The sequence below is a fragment of the Mobula birostris genome, chromosome 4 (assembly GCF_030028105.1).
Source record: "Mobula birostris isolate sMobBir1 chromosome 4, sMobBir1.hap1, whole genome shotgun sequence".
NCBI classification, from domain to species: Eukaryota; Metazoa; Chordata; class Chondrichthyes; order Myliobatiformes; family Myliobatidae; genus Mobula; species Mobula birostris.
The window spans coordinates 209,861,499-209,875,800 of record NC_092373.1 but is presented as its reverse complement, the minus strand read 5'-3'; the positions used below and the strand labels follow the sequence as shown (position 1 = coordinate 209,875,800).

The 14,302-nt window shown below is 47.0% G+C and overlaps 1 protein-coding gene across 1 annotated transcript; it reads right to left on the bottom strand.

The window, feature by feature from the left end:
• Window positions 1–377: 377 nt before the first annotated feature.
• On the bottom strand, window positions 378–8,229 carry LOC140196929 (uncharacterized). The gene has a single exon (XM_072256872.1). It carries the CDS (start codon window positions 8,059–8,061, stop codon window positions 6,412–6,414), a length of 1,650 nt encoding a protein of 549 aa, XP_072112973.1. The 5' UTR covers window positions 8,062–8,229; the 3' UTR covers window positions 378–6,411.
• Between the last annotated feature and the right edge of the window lie 6,073 nt (window positions 8,230–14,302).

The following is a 14,302-nucleotide window of genomic DNA, read 5'->3' as shown; positions in this document are numbered from 1 at the left end:
TCCACCTATGTCCATTGCAAACCCACGGACTCTAGCAGCTACCTAGATGAAACCTCGTCCCACCCTGCTGCTTGAAAACACGCCATCCCGTTCACTCAATTAATCCGTGTCCACAGCATCTGCTCTCAGGATGAGGCTTTCAATTCTAGAACGAAGGAGATCTCCTTCTTTATCAAAGACGGGGGCTTCCCATCCTCCACTATCAACGCAGCCTCCAACCGCATATTTCCATTTCACGCACGTCTGCTCTTACCCAGTATTCCATCTAACATACTAAGGATAGGGTTCCTCTTGTCCGAAACCTCCGCCACCTCCAACGGGATTCTACCACCAAACACATTATTCCCTCCACCCACCCCTTTATCTTCTGCTTTCCGCAGGGATCGCACCTGACGCGACTCCCTTCTCCATCAATCCCTCCACGTTGATCTCCCTCCTGGCGCTTTTGCTTACAAGTGGAACAGACCGAATGTACTTGACAAAGTGGACTCCCGATCTACATTGGGTCTCATTGATGTACAGGCGGCTGCACTGGGAGCATCAGATACAGTAGATCAACCTGACAGACCCTCAGGTGAAGTGTTGCCTCATCTGGAAGGACTGTTTGTGATCAAGAAGTGGCTATGGGAGGTAAGCAAATAGGAAAGTGTAGAACTTCCCTCGCTTGCTAGGATATGTTCAAGGGAGATCAGCGGGAAGGGATGAATGGAATCGTTGTGGAAAGCGGGAGGACGGTAAAGGCAGGAAGGGGTTTAGTGAAGATCACCATGCAAATTGGTAGTTGCTTTGTTTTAAAAGTCAGCGAGCGTGACTGTGTCCTGTGAGTCATGGCGCCTGCCACGGTTGGTGTCTTTCTCAGGTCACCTGAATGCGCCTGGGTGGATGCTGGAGGGTTTGACATGGATGGAGAGTGGCGTAGGGGTCAGGCCGGTTTACACAATGGTGATGGGTGTAGGGTTAGAAGTGTTTTCACAGATGGTGACAGCTGCAAGGATCGGGGCTGTTAACAGAAATGGGGAGAGGTGTCGGGTTGGAAGGCTTTTCACGGAGGGCAAGGAGTGTAAGAATACTTCTCCACCACTGTGGAAATGTACTTCACTTGTCGTACCAAAATGGTGTTTTTGTCTGCAACAAGCTGGAACCTGTATTGTATCAGAGTACTTTGCTAATAATTATCGTGCAACATGATGCTGACGTTACCTGTGCACTTGACCACAGACCCGTGGCTGTGTTACTGGAAAAATGCCAAATAAGCTGATTCAGCAAAAAAAAAGTATGCACCCTGTTCCTTGACTTGTGTCTGAAGGAGTAAGTGTACTGGCTTGTTTTTTTTTGGACAACAGCTAATACCAGCTCTTGTGCAGTGCTAGTCTTCCCTTGCTGCAAGTAAAAACAAATGCTCTTATGATTGCTACACTCTGAGTTAATTGTTGGTAAGAAGACAAAGTGAAAAGGTTGTTGTCTGGATTAGAGGCACGAGCTACTGTGTAAGGAGAGCTCGGACAAACTCGGGCTGTTTTCTCTGCAGTGGAGGAGGCTCAGGGTGAGCTGATAGAGCTTGATCAGATTACAAGAGATATAGATAGAGTAGATAGCTGCCAGTTTTAACCTTCTGGGTCAAAATGTCTAATATCACAGAGCATACATTTAGAGAAATGAGGGACCTGTGGAATTCATTGCCACAGATGGCTCAGAAGCCAAGTCATCAGGTTTATTTAAAACAGAGCTTGATCGGTGATTGATTAGTAAAGACATCAAAGGTTATGGGGAGAAGGGAGGAGAATGGGGTTGAAAAGGAAAATAAAAGACACTGTAAATGGTACAGAAAGAGGAAACTTTAGAGTGAGACGTGTCAAGCACAGAGAGATGGGACACACTCAGACGGGGGTTCTTGGCTGGCATGAAGCAGTGGGGCTGAACATCGGTTCGTTTTCCACTCTCAGACCTTCACTGAGACCATTTCTCTTCAGTACATGTTTCTCAAACAACACACTTCAATATTCAAGTTCAACATAGGTTTATTATCAAAGTGTGTTAACTAGCTGCGACTGAACAATTAATGTTCTTGTTGGCAAAGCAGCTCAATGCTCACCCCCAAACTAGGGTAGAGAATGGTACCAATTCCAGAGGGGGAGTGTTGGGTGAGTTTGGGGCTTTGTGAAGGAGCCCTAACTCCATCCTCCTCATTCTCCTTTTCCCTTTTCACTGCCCACCCTCACACTCCACTGCATGTGTTTGTGTGTGAGAGAGACCTGCCTGCCCACTTCACCCTCCATCAATGATGTCCCCTCTCCCCCAACACACTCATACTCCTGTGCATACAGCAATCCTTGAGGGTTCTAATGATCCAATAATCTTATGCCCTCCCTCCTGCACCAACTACTTAGCCATATGTTAAACTGTATATTCTTCCTATTCCTTACACGTGGCACAGATGACAGACCTGAGATCACAGCCGTGGACGAGCTGCTCTTTAACTTAGCACCTCACTCCCTTTGCAGAACCTCGTTACTCTACCAGCCCATATCATTGGTACCCAGATGGACCACGACTTTCACTGTTCACCCTCCTGAGGAATGCTGTGCGCTCGACCCGAAATGTCCCAAACCCCAGCACACGGGAGACAACATACCATCCTGGAACCTCATTCCCACCCACAGAAGATCCATTCAGTTCCTTTAACTAACGAATCACTTACGACCACAGCTCGCCTCTTCCTACCCTTCCCTTCTCAGTCTCAGAGCCAGACTAAGCGCCAGAGACCCTACTACTGTGACTTTCCTTTCCTTGGTCATCCCACCGTCTCCAACAGTACCTAAAGTGATATATGTGTTGTTCAGGGGGATGGATACAGGGGTACACTGCACTCGCAGTTTCCCCCTTTCCCCTTCCCAACTGTCATCCAGTTTCCTGTGTCGTGCACCTTGGTTGCAACTGCCTCTCTATATGTCCTAACTATCACCCCTGCAGCCTCCCAAATGATCTGGAGTTCACGCAGTTCCAGCTCCATCTCGTTAATGTGGATTGTTCGGATCTGCAGCTGGATGCCCTTCTCACAGCTGCAGTTAACCAGGAGGGTCCTCTGCATTCCCACATCCCGCAAGAGAAGCTTTCCACTCTCCTAACAACACACATCAAAGTTGCTTGAATTTCCAGCATCTGCAGAATTCCTGTTGTTTGCCTTTCCACTCTCCTGCCTGGCATCTCCACTGTTCTAACTAAGCAAACGTTCAGATAAAAATTCTAGCTCCATGATGATTTTGCCTTCTCTGACTGAATTCTCTCCTCGCTGAAGTCTCAACGTCTCCGCTCCAACTCTGTCCACTCCAACAATGACCGCGCCACTTGCTCCTGCCTAACATTAATATATTTTTGATAGTCCATCCTGAATGCTGATTGGCCACTGCTGAAAGCTCAAAAATAACCTGCCCTGAACCACTGCCTTTAATACTCGACTGGCGAACCCGAGTGAATTTCGTCCTCTCAAGCTTCTGATCTCTCCGCTTAGCGATGGGTCAAAGCTCAGTAGGGTGACACAAGGATGAATGACTGATTGAAACCCATCCCACGTTCAGAGCACATCACCTCCCTCACCACAGTTTGAACGCACCACTGTCTCTGCAGTGTGGATAAGTGTGTGAATGCCTTCCCACAGTCTGAGCAGGTCAACGTCCTCTCACTGCTGAAAAGTCTGGTGTGTAGGCAGGCGAGATGTAAGTGTGAATTCATTCCCAGTCAGAAGAGAAGAACAGGGTTTCTACTCAGTGCACACTCATGATGTTCATTCAATTGCGATGACTGAGTGAATTCCTTCCCGCAGTCTGAGCAGTTGTACAGTTTCTCCCCACTGTTTACACACTGATGTTCATTCAAAACTGGACTGAAAGTGATATACTTGAATGCACACAGCATAAGAAATAAAATGGATGATCTTGAAATTCAGCTACAGATTGGCAAGTATGCTGTTCTGGATATTTCTGAAACTTGGTTAAAGAATGGCTGCCATTGGGAGCTGAACATCCAAGGTTATATGGTGTATCAGAAAGATAGGTTAGTAGGCAGAGGGGGTGGTGTGACCCTCTGTATAAGAAATAATATTGCATCATTAGAAAGTGATGATAGAGGATCAGAAGGTGTAGAGTCTCTATGGTTGGAGGTAAGAAATGGCAAGGGTAAAAGGACCCTAATGGCAGCTGTAAACAGGTCTCCAAACTGCAGTCCGGATGTGGATTGCAAATTACAGCAGCAGATAGAAGAGGCGTGTCGGAAGGGCAAAGTCATGATAAACGTGGGGATTTTAACATGAAAGTGGATTGGGAAAACCAGGTCAGTACTGGACGTCAAGAGAGAGTGTTTGTAAAATGTCTAAGGGATGGCTTTTTAGAACAGCTTGTGTTGAGCCCACTAGCAGATCGGTTGCCCTGAATTGGGTGTTGTGCAATGATCCAGAGGTGATAAGAGAATTTAAGGTTAAGGAACGCTTGGGGAACAGTGATCACAACATGATTGAGTTCACTCTAAAATTTCTGAAGGAGAAACTAAATTCCAATGTTTGGTATTTCAGTGGAATAACGGAAATTACAATGGCATGAGAGAGGAACTGGCCAAAGTTGACTGGAAAGGGACACTTGCGGGAAGGACAGCAGAGCAGCAATGGCTGGAGTTTCTGCGAAAAACGTGGGAAGTGCAAGACAGATATGTATGTTCTAAACAAGAAGGAATTTTCGAATGGAAGGAGGACACTACTGTGGCTGACAAGTGAAGTCAGAGCCAAAGTAAAAGCAAAGGAGAGGGCAACAAGGAAGCCAAAGCTAGTGGGAAGATATAATTGGGAAGATTTTAAAAACTTGCAGAAGGAAACTAAGAAGGTCATTGGGAAGGAACAGATGGATTACGAAAGGAAGCTAGTGACTAATGTCAAAGAAGATCCTAAAATCATTTTTAAGTATATAAGAGGTAAAAAAACAGTTGAGGGTAGACATAGGAACAATAGAAAACGATGCTGGAGATATTGTAATGAGAGACACAGAGATGGCCGAGGAACTGAATGCGTATTTTGCATCAGTCTTCACAGTGGAAGACATCTACAGTATAGCGGACATTCAAGAGTGCCAGGGAAGTGAAGTATGTGCAGTAAAAATTACGACTGAGAAGTTGCTCAGGAAGCTGAATGGTCTGAAAGTGGATAAATCTCCCGGACCTGATGGAATGCACCCTCCGGTTCTGAAGGAAATAGCTGGAGAGGTTGTGGAGGCATTAACAACAATCCTTCAAGAATTGACAGATTCTGGCATTGTACTGGATGACTGGAAAATTGCAAATGTTACTCCACTACGTAAGAAGGGTGGGAGGCAGCAGAAAGGAAACTATAGACCTGTTAGCCTGACATCCGTGGTGGGAAGTTGTTGGGATCGATTGTTTGGGACGAGATTATGAAGTACCGGGAGGCACATGACAAGGTAGGCCAAAGCCTAACAAAAAAATCCTGCCTGACTAATCTACGGCAATTCTTTGAGGAAATTACAAGCAGGGTAGACAAAGGAGATGCCGTTGATGTGGTGTACTTGGATTTTCAGAAGGCCTTTGACAAGGCGCTGCACATGAGGCTGCTTAGCAAGATAAGAGCCCATGGAATTACAGGGAAGTTACTAGCATGGGTGGAGCATTGGCTGATCAACAGAAAACAGAGTGGGATTAATGGGATCCTACTCTGGCTGGCTGCCAGAGTTCCACAGCGGTCGGTGTTTGGAACACTGCTTTTTACGCTGTATGTCAATGATTTTGACTATGGGATTAATGGATTTGTGGCTAAATTTGCTGATGATACAAAGATAAGTGGAGGAGCGGGTAGTGCTGAGGAAACAAAGAGCCCGCAGAGAGATTTAGATAGATTAGGGGAATGGGCAAAGAACTAGCCAATGAAGTACAATGTTGGAAAGTGTGTGTTCATGCACTTTGGTGGAAGAAATAAACAGACAGACGATTATTTATAGTGGGAGAGAATTCAAAATGCAGAGATGCAAAGGAACTTGGAGGTTCTTGTGCAGGATACCTTAAATGCTAACCTGTAGATTGAGTCGGTGGTGAAGAAGGCGAATGCAATGTTGGCATTCATTTCTAGAGGTATAGAATATAAGAGCAGGGATGTGATGTTGAGGCTTTATAAGGCTCTGGTGAGACAACACTTGGAGTATTGTGTGCAGTTTTGGGCTCCTTATTTTAGAAAGGATATACTGACTTTGGAGAGGGTTCAGAAAGGATTCACAAGAATGAGTCCAGGATTCCAGGAAAGAAAGGGTTACCGTACGAGAAGTGTCTGGCAGCTCTTGGGCTGCATTCCCTGGATTTCAGCCCATGACTGAATAGCGGAGCAGACTCGAAAGGCCGAATGGCCTCCTATATCTTATAGTCTTATTTGGGATGTCTGAGTGAATCCTTTCCTACATTCAGAACAGGTGAGTGGCATCCCCCAGTGTGAATTCGCTGATGTATTTTAATGTCAGATGACTGAGTGAATTCCTTCCAACAATCTGAGCAGGAGAACAGTTTCTCCCTGGTGTGAATTCGGTAGTGCCTCACAAGTTTGGATGACTGGGTGAATCCCTTTGCACATTCAGAGCATATGAAAGGCTTCTCCCCAGTGTGAACTCGCTGGTGTCTGTGTAGGTTGGACGAGTCAGTGAATCCCTTTCCACAGTCTGAGCAGGTGAATGGCCTCTCCCTAGTGTGAACCCGCTGATGTAACTTCAGATCAGATGACCGAGCAAATCCCTTCCCACATTCAGAGCAGGTGAACGGCCTCTCCCCAGTGTGGACTGGCTGATGCTCCTTCAGTTGAGATTGCCAAGTGAATCCCTTCCCACATTCAGAGCAGGTGAATGGCTTCTCCCCAGTGTGAATTCGCTGGTGACTCTGTAGGGTGGACGAGCGAGTGAATCCCTTCCCACAGTCTGAGCAGGTGAATGGCTTCTCCCCAGTGTGAACTCGCTGGTGACTCTGTAGATTGGACGAGCGAGTGAATCTCTTCCCACAGTCTGAGCAGGTGAATGGCTTCTCCCCAGTGTGAATTCGCTGGTGACTCTGTAGGCTGGATGACTGAGTGAATCCCTTTCCACAGTCTGAGCAGGTGAATGGCCTCTCCCCAGTGTGAACTCGCTGATGTATCTTCAGTTCAGATGACCAAGCAAATACCTTCCCACATTCAAAGCAAGTGAATGGCTTCTCCCCAGTGTGGATTCGCTGATGTTGTAGCAGGTGATTTGACTGAATGAATTCTTTCCCACAGTCTGAGCAGGTGAATGGCCTCTCCCCGGTGTGAACTCGCTGGTGCCTATGTAATGTGGACAAGCGAGTGAATCTCTTCCCACATTCTGAGCAGGTGAACGGCCTCTCCCCAGTGTGGACTCGCTGATGATCCTTCAGTTGAGCTGACTGAGTGAATCTCTTCCCACATTCAGAGCAAGTGAACGGCTTCTCCCCAGTGTGAACTCGCTGGTGACTCAGTAGGTTGGACGAGTGAGTGAATCCCTTTCCACAGTCTGGGCAGGTGACAGGCCTCTCCCCTGTGTGCACTCGCTGATGTAACTTCAGTTCAGATGACCGAGCAAATCCCTTCCCACATTCAGCGCAGGTGAACGGCTTCTCCCCAGTGTGAACTCGCTGATGCTCCTTCAGTCGAGATGACTGGGTGAATCCTTTCCCACATTCTGAGCATGTGAAAGGCTTCTCCCCAGTGTGAACTTGCTGGTGACTCTGTAGGTTGGACGACTGAGTGAATCTCTTCCCACATTCAGAGCAAGTGAACGGCTTCTCCCCAGTGTGAACTCGCTGATGGTTCTTCAGTTGCGATGACTGGGTGAATCCTTTCCCACATTCAGAGCATGTGAATGGCTTCTCCCCAGTGTGAAGTCGCTGGTGTCTCTGTAGGTTGGACGACTGAGTGAATCCCTTCCCACAGTCTGAGCAGGTGAATGGCTTCTCTCCAGTGTGAACTAACTGATGTTGTAGCAGTTGATTTGACTGAGTGAATCCCTTCCCACAGTCTGAGCAGGTGAACGGCATCTTTTCAGTGTGGACTCGCTGATGTTCATTCAGATGAGATGATTGAGTGAACCCTTTCCCACATTCAGACAGGTGAATGGCTTCTTCCCGGTGTGAAGTCGCTGGTGTCACTGTGGTGTGGTTGAGTGCATGAATGGCTTCCCACCATCCGAGCAGGTCGATGTCCTCTCACTGGTGAATTTTCTGATATATCTTTAGCATCAATAGCAGAATGGCTTCCTGCTTGCAGAACAGGTGGAGCATCTCACTATGCTGTGAACTTGCTGAGGTATCTTCAGACTGGATGACCGAGTGGTTCCCCTCCCTCACACAGAGCGGGTGAATGGCCTCTCCCCACGGTGAACTCACTGGTGTGTCTGTGGGTAGCCCGTGAGTGAATCCCTTCCCACACTGAGAGAAGGGGAATGATATCTCACTGCAATCAATTCTCTGGCAATTCAGAAAGTCAGACGTTTGAATCCCTTGTACAGTCAATGCAGTTGAAGAACTGATCTCCAGTGAACAAATGCTGGTGTGTTCTCAGCTCCCAGCTCCAGTGGATTTCACTGAGTTAAAACAGAAAGCTTCATTTCAGAGACAGAATACATTACCAGCTGGAATGAGATACTTCTTCCCCTCCAAGGATCAACAAAAGATGTGTTGGTGTTGCGAGAAAATATCTGGTCACTCCTTAAATATCCAGACAGAGTCACGTCAGCAAAACTGATGTGTTTTTATGTTTGAGATTCTCATACACAAGTGTTCTGCCATTTCAAACCTGTGAAAATATTTGCAAAAGACATCAATGGGTGAAGGACAATATTTCAAGAGAGATTTTAGTCTGTGGTGAGAACATAAGAACATAAGAAATAGGAGCAGGAGTCGGCCATCTGGCCCGTCGAGCCTGCTCTGCTATTTAATTTTACATGTTTCTGCATGATCTCCTCTCAATGTGAGCTTTGGCATCACAATTTTACAATTTCAACTCAATTTGGGGGTACTCAACTGGAGATATATCCTAGGCTACTGTGGGAAATGAGGGAGGAAATTGCTGAGCCTCTGGCGATGATCTTTGCGCATCAACAGGGAGAGGAAACGTACCAGAGGATTAGAAGACATTGTTCCCTTTTCAAGAGACGGAGTAGAGATAATTCAGGAAATTACAGACCAGTGGTTCTTACTTCAGTGGAGGGCGAGTTGTTGGAGAAGCTCATAAGATGCAGTATTTATGAGCATTTGGAGAAGCATAATCTGATGTGGGATAGTCAGCATGATTCTGTCTAGGGCAGATTGTGCCTTATGAACCTGACTGAATTCTTTGAAGATGTAACAAAACACACTGATGAAGGTAGAGCACTGGATGCAGTGTACATGACTTTCAGTAAGACTTTTGATAAGGTTCCTCAAGTGAGGTTCCGCAGCGGTGCGTTCTGAGACTCCTTCTCTTCGTGATTTTTTAAATGATCTTGATGAGGAAGTGGGGGGGGGGGGAGCGGTTAGTAAGTTTGCTGATGATACAAAAGTTGAGGGTGTTGTGAATAGTCTGGACAGTTGTCCAGAGGTTACAGCAGGACATCGATAGGATGCAGAACTGGCAGATGGAGTTCAACCCAGATAAGTGTGCTGTGGTTTATTTCGGAACATCAGATTTGAAGACAGAATACAATATTATGTTAGGACTCTTGGCAGTGTGCAGGATGAGCGAGATCTTGGGGTCCATGTCAATTTTACACTCAAAGCTGCAGCGCTGATTGACATTGTTGTTAAAAAGGCCTTCATCAACCATGGAACTGAGTTCAAGAGTGGTGAGGTAATGTTACAGCTATATAAGGCCCTATCTATACCCCACTTAGAGTATTCAGTTACCTCATTACAGGAAGGATGTGGATACTATAGAAAGAGTGCAGAGGAGACTTACAAAGATGTTGCATGGATTGGACAACATGCCTTATGAGAATAGGTTGAGTGATCTTTGGAGCGACTGAAGATGACCTGATAGATGTGTATAAGATGATGAAAGGTATTGATCGTGTGGATAGCCAGAGGCTTTTTCTGAGGGCTGAATTGGCAAACATGAGGGGCATAGTTTTAAGGGGCTTGGAAGTAGGGTCAAAGGGGATGTCAGAGGTAGGTTTTTCACACAGAGACTAGTAGGTGCATGGAATACATTGCCAGCGATGATGGTAGAGGCAGATACCATAGAGTCTTTTGACAGACTCTTAAATATGCACTCAAACTGCTGGGGGAGAAGCTGACAGCGATGCAGGTGGATGCTTCCCTGGTATCATGGATTCTTGATTACCTGACTGGCAGACCAGAGTACGTGTGCTTGCAACACTGTGTGTCCGACAGAGCGATCAGCAGCACTGGGGCTCCACAGGGGACTGTCTTGTCTCCCTTTCTCTACACCATTTACACCTCGGACTTCAACTACTGCACAAAGTCTTGTCAACTTCAGAAGTTTTCAGATGACTCTGCCATAGTTGGATGCATCAGCAAGGGAGATGAGGCTGAGTACAGGGCTACGGTAGGAAACTTTGTCACATGGTGTGAGCAGAATTATCTGCAGCTTAATGTGAAAATGACTAAGGAGCTGGTGGTAGACCTGGGGAGAGCTAAGGTACCAGTAACCCCTGTTTCCATCCAGGGGGTCAGTGTGGACATGATGGAGGATTACAAATACCTGGGGATACGAATTGACGATAAACTGGACTGGTCAAAGAACACTGAGGCTGTCTACAAGAAGGGTCAGAGCTGTCTCTATTTCCTGAGGAGACTGAGGTCCTTTAACATCTACCGGACAATGCTGAGGATGTTCTATGAGTTTGTGGTGGCCAGTGCTATCATGTTTGCTGTTGTGTGCTGGGGCAGCAGGCGCAGGGTAGCAGACACCAACAGAATCAACAAACTCATTTGTAAGACCAGTGATATTGTGGGGATGGAACGGGACTCTCTCATGGTGGTGTCTGAAAAGAGGATGCTGTCTAAGTTGCATGCCATCTTGGTCAATGTCTCCCATCCACTACATAATGTACTGGGTGGGCACAGGAGTACATTCAGCCAGAGCCTCATTCCGCCGAGATGCAGCACAGAGCGTCATATGAAGTCATTCCTGCCTGTGGCCATCAAACTTTACAACTCCTCCCTTGAAGGGTCAGACACCTTGAGCCAATAGGCTGGTCCTGGACTTATTTCATAATTTACTGGCATAATTTACATATTACTATTTAACTATTTATGGTTCTATTACTATTTATTATTTATGGTGCAACTGTAATGAAAACCAATTTCTCCCGGGATCAATAAAGTATGACTATGACTATGACAAACACGAGAACTCTGCAGATGCTGGAATTTCAGGCAACACACATAAAAGCTGCTGGTGAATGCAGCAGGTCAGGCAGCATCTCTAGGAAAAGGTACAGTTGATATTTCGGGCCGAGACCCTTCGTCAGGACTAACTGAAGGATAGGAGAGGACAGGAGGGGAGGGATGGAGCCAAGAGTTGGACAGTTGACTGGCAAAAGGGATATGAGAGGGTCATAGAAAAGGAGGCCCAGGGAGAAAGAAAAGGGGGAGGAGGGGAAAGCCCAGAGAATGGGCAAGTGGTATAGTGAGAGGGACAGAAGGAGAAAAAGTAGAGAGAGAAAAATAATGTGTGTATGTAAATACATAAATAACAGATGGGGTACGACGGGGAGGTGGGGCATTAACGGAAGTTTCAGAAGTCAATGTTCAAGCCAGCAGGTTGCAGGCTACTCACATGGAATATAAGGTGTTGCGTTCACCAGCAACTTTTATGTAAATGTGTACACGGAGCTTAGAAAAGCAGAGTGCAATGCAGTTGGGAAATCCGAGGCAGTTTCCAGAATAGGTTACATGGATGGCACAACATTGTGGGCCGAATGGCCTGTAATATATTGTAGATTTCTATGGTTCTATATGCACTCATCTTCTAACAAGGCAAGGATCAGACATTCTGACTATCAAATTCTCTGACTGTTTTCCTGTTGTGTTATGAGAATGGGCTATTTCTGACTTCAATCAACCCGTGACTTGGCTCAATTTGTCTCTGTCCTTTGATATTATTTCAAGTTCTAGTCATGTTCCACAACACTACAAAGAGAACTTGTTACTACATGTCTGATCCTGGAGATTTTCTAATTACTGGGTTCCCCTCCCCACAGCTGATTGACAATGATGAACCCATCAATGGCAATGCCAATGACTATGATGGGGAGGGCAGTAGTTATTCTCATTGCAGTGTGCAGTTTGTGATGTGAAGTCATCGATAACAACGGTGTTTCATGTCGTTATTTACCCAGAACTAAATCTGACGGAAGGATTTATTTCTATACAGCACTAATTGACATTTTCACAGGCTGGAAGGTAAACTCTTCACCCGATATTAACTGGAAGCTATATTTTTGTTCCCAGTTCATAATCCTCGGATTTACATAGCTGGAGCTCGCAGCGCTTGGGAGGTACATCCGCTTGCACTTTCTTCGACTGTATGGGACAACGCCGGTACTATCGCCCCTGGCTGCCTCTTTACCCAGAAGCCCTCGTGAAGAGAACCCTCCCTGTCCGCCATCGAAAGATCCAGGAATGCGCATGCGCCGCAGAACTGGCGGCGGCGCCAATGAATCAAAAGCTTCCTGGGGACCGGGTACGGATCGTGGGGCTGAGAGAGAGGGAAAGGACTAGGAATGTCGGAGGGTGCAGCACCGGTGAGGCTGGAAATCACAGTAATTGTCCTTCGGTCGCGTTTCAGACGCCGGTAATTAAGTTGCGCCCGGAATCCGCTCTTACCTGCTTTCGGTCGTTGCGAGCCTCTCGTCCACTCAGCGCATGCGCGCTATTCGGGATTGGTCACGACGACTACGCATGCGCGTTGGTTTAAACCGGAGAAAATCTGCAGATGCGGAAATCTAAAGCAACGCGCTGAAAATGCTGGAGAAACTCAGGGGGGCGGACAGCAACTATGGAGAGGAGTGAACAGGCGGCGTTTCAGACCGAGACCCTTCTTCAGGACTGGAAAGGAAGGGAGGGAGTCAGAATGTGGGGGGAGATGAGGTGATGGGTGAAAACGGGAGAGGAGGAGGAGTAAAGTCAAGAGCTGTGAAGTTGATTGGTGAAAGAGAGGGAGGGCTGGAGAATAATAATAATAAATACCTTATTGATTCCGAGTGGGAAATGCTTTCGTTACAGCAGCAATATTTAAAATCACACATAGCAGTGTGCAGACTTTACTAAAAATAGAGATAATAATAACAACAGGAATTCTGCAGATGCTGGAAATTCAAGCAACACACATTAAAGTTGCTGGTGAACGCAGCAGGCCAGGCAGCATCTCTAGGAAGAGGTACAGTCGCCGTTTCGGGCCGAGACCCTTCGTCAGGACTAATTGAAGGAAGAGTTAGTAAGAGATTTGAAAGTGGGAGGGGGAGGGAGAGATCCAAAATGATAGGAGAAGACAGGAGGGGGAGGGATGGAGCCAAGAGCTGGACAGGTGATTGGCAAAGGGGATATGAGAGGATCATGGGACAGGAGGTCCGGGGAGAAAGACAATGTGGGGAGGGAAGCCCAGAGGATGGGCAAGGGGTATAGTCAGAGGGACAGAGGGAGAAAAAGGTGTGTATAAAAATAAATAACGGATTGGGATACGAGGGGGAGGTGGGGCATTAGCGGAAGTTAGAGAAGTCGATGTTCATGCCATCAGGTTGGAGGCTACCCAAACGGAATATAAGGTGTTGTTCCTCCAACCTGAGTGTGGCTTCATCTTTACAATAGAGGAGGCCGTGGATAGACATGTCAGAATGATAATAGGATGTGGAATTAAAATGTGTGGCCACTGGGAGATCCTGCTTTCTCTGGCGGACAGAGCATAGGTGTTCAGCAAAGTCGTCTCCCAATCTGCGTCGGGTCTCGCCAATATATAGGAGGCCACATTGGGAGCACCGGACGCAGTATATCACCCCAGCCGACTACAGGTGAAGTGTCGCCTCACCTGGAAGGACTGTCTGGGGCCCTGAATGGTGGTAAGGGAGGAAGTGTAAGGGCATGTGTAGCACTTGTTCTGCTTACAAGGATAAGTGCCAGGAGGGAGGTCAGTGGGGAGGGATGGGGGAGGGGCGAATGGACAAGGGAGTCGCGTAGGGAGCGATCCCTGTGGAAAGCAGAGAGAGGGGGGTAGGGAAAGATGTGCTTAGTGGTGGGATCCCGTTGGAGGTGGCGGAAGTTACGGAGAATAATATGTTGG

Excerpts from the sequence above, each read along its gene's own strand:
- LOC140196929 (XM_072256872.1), bottom strand. The coding sequence starts at position 8,061 with ATGCCGTTCACCTGCTCAGACTGTGGGAAGGGATTCACTCAGTCAAAT.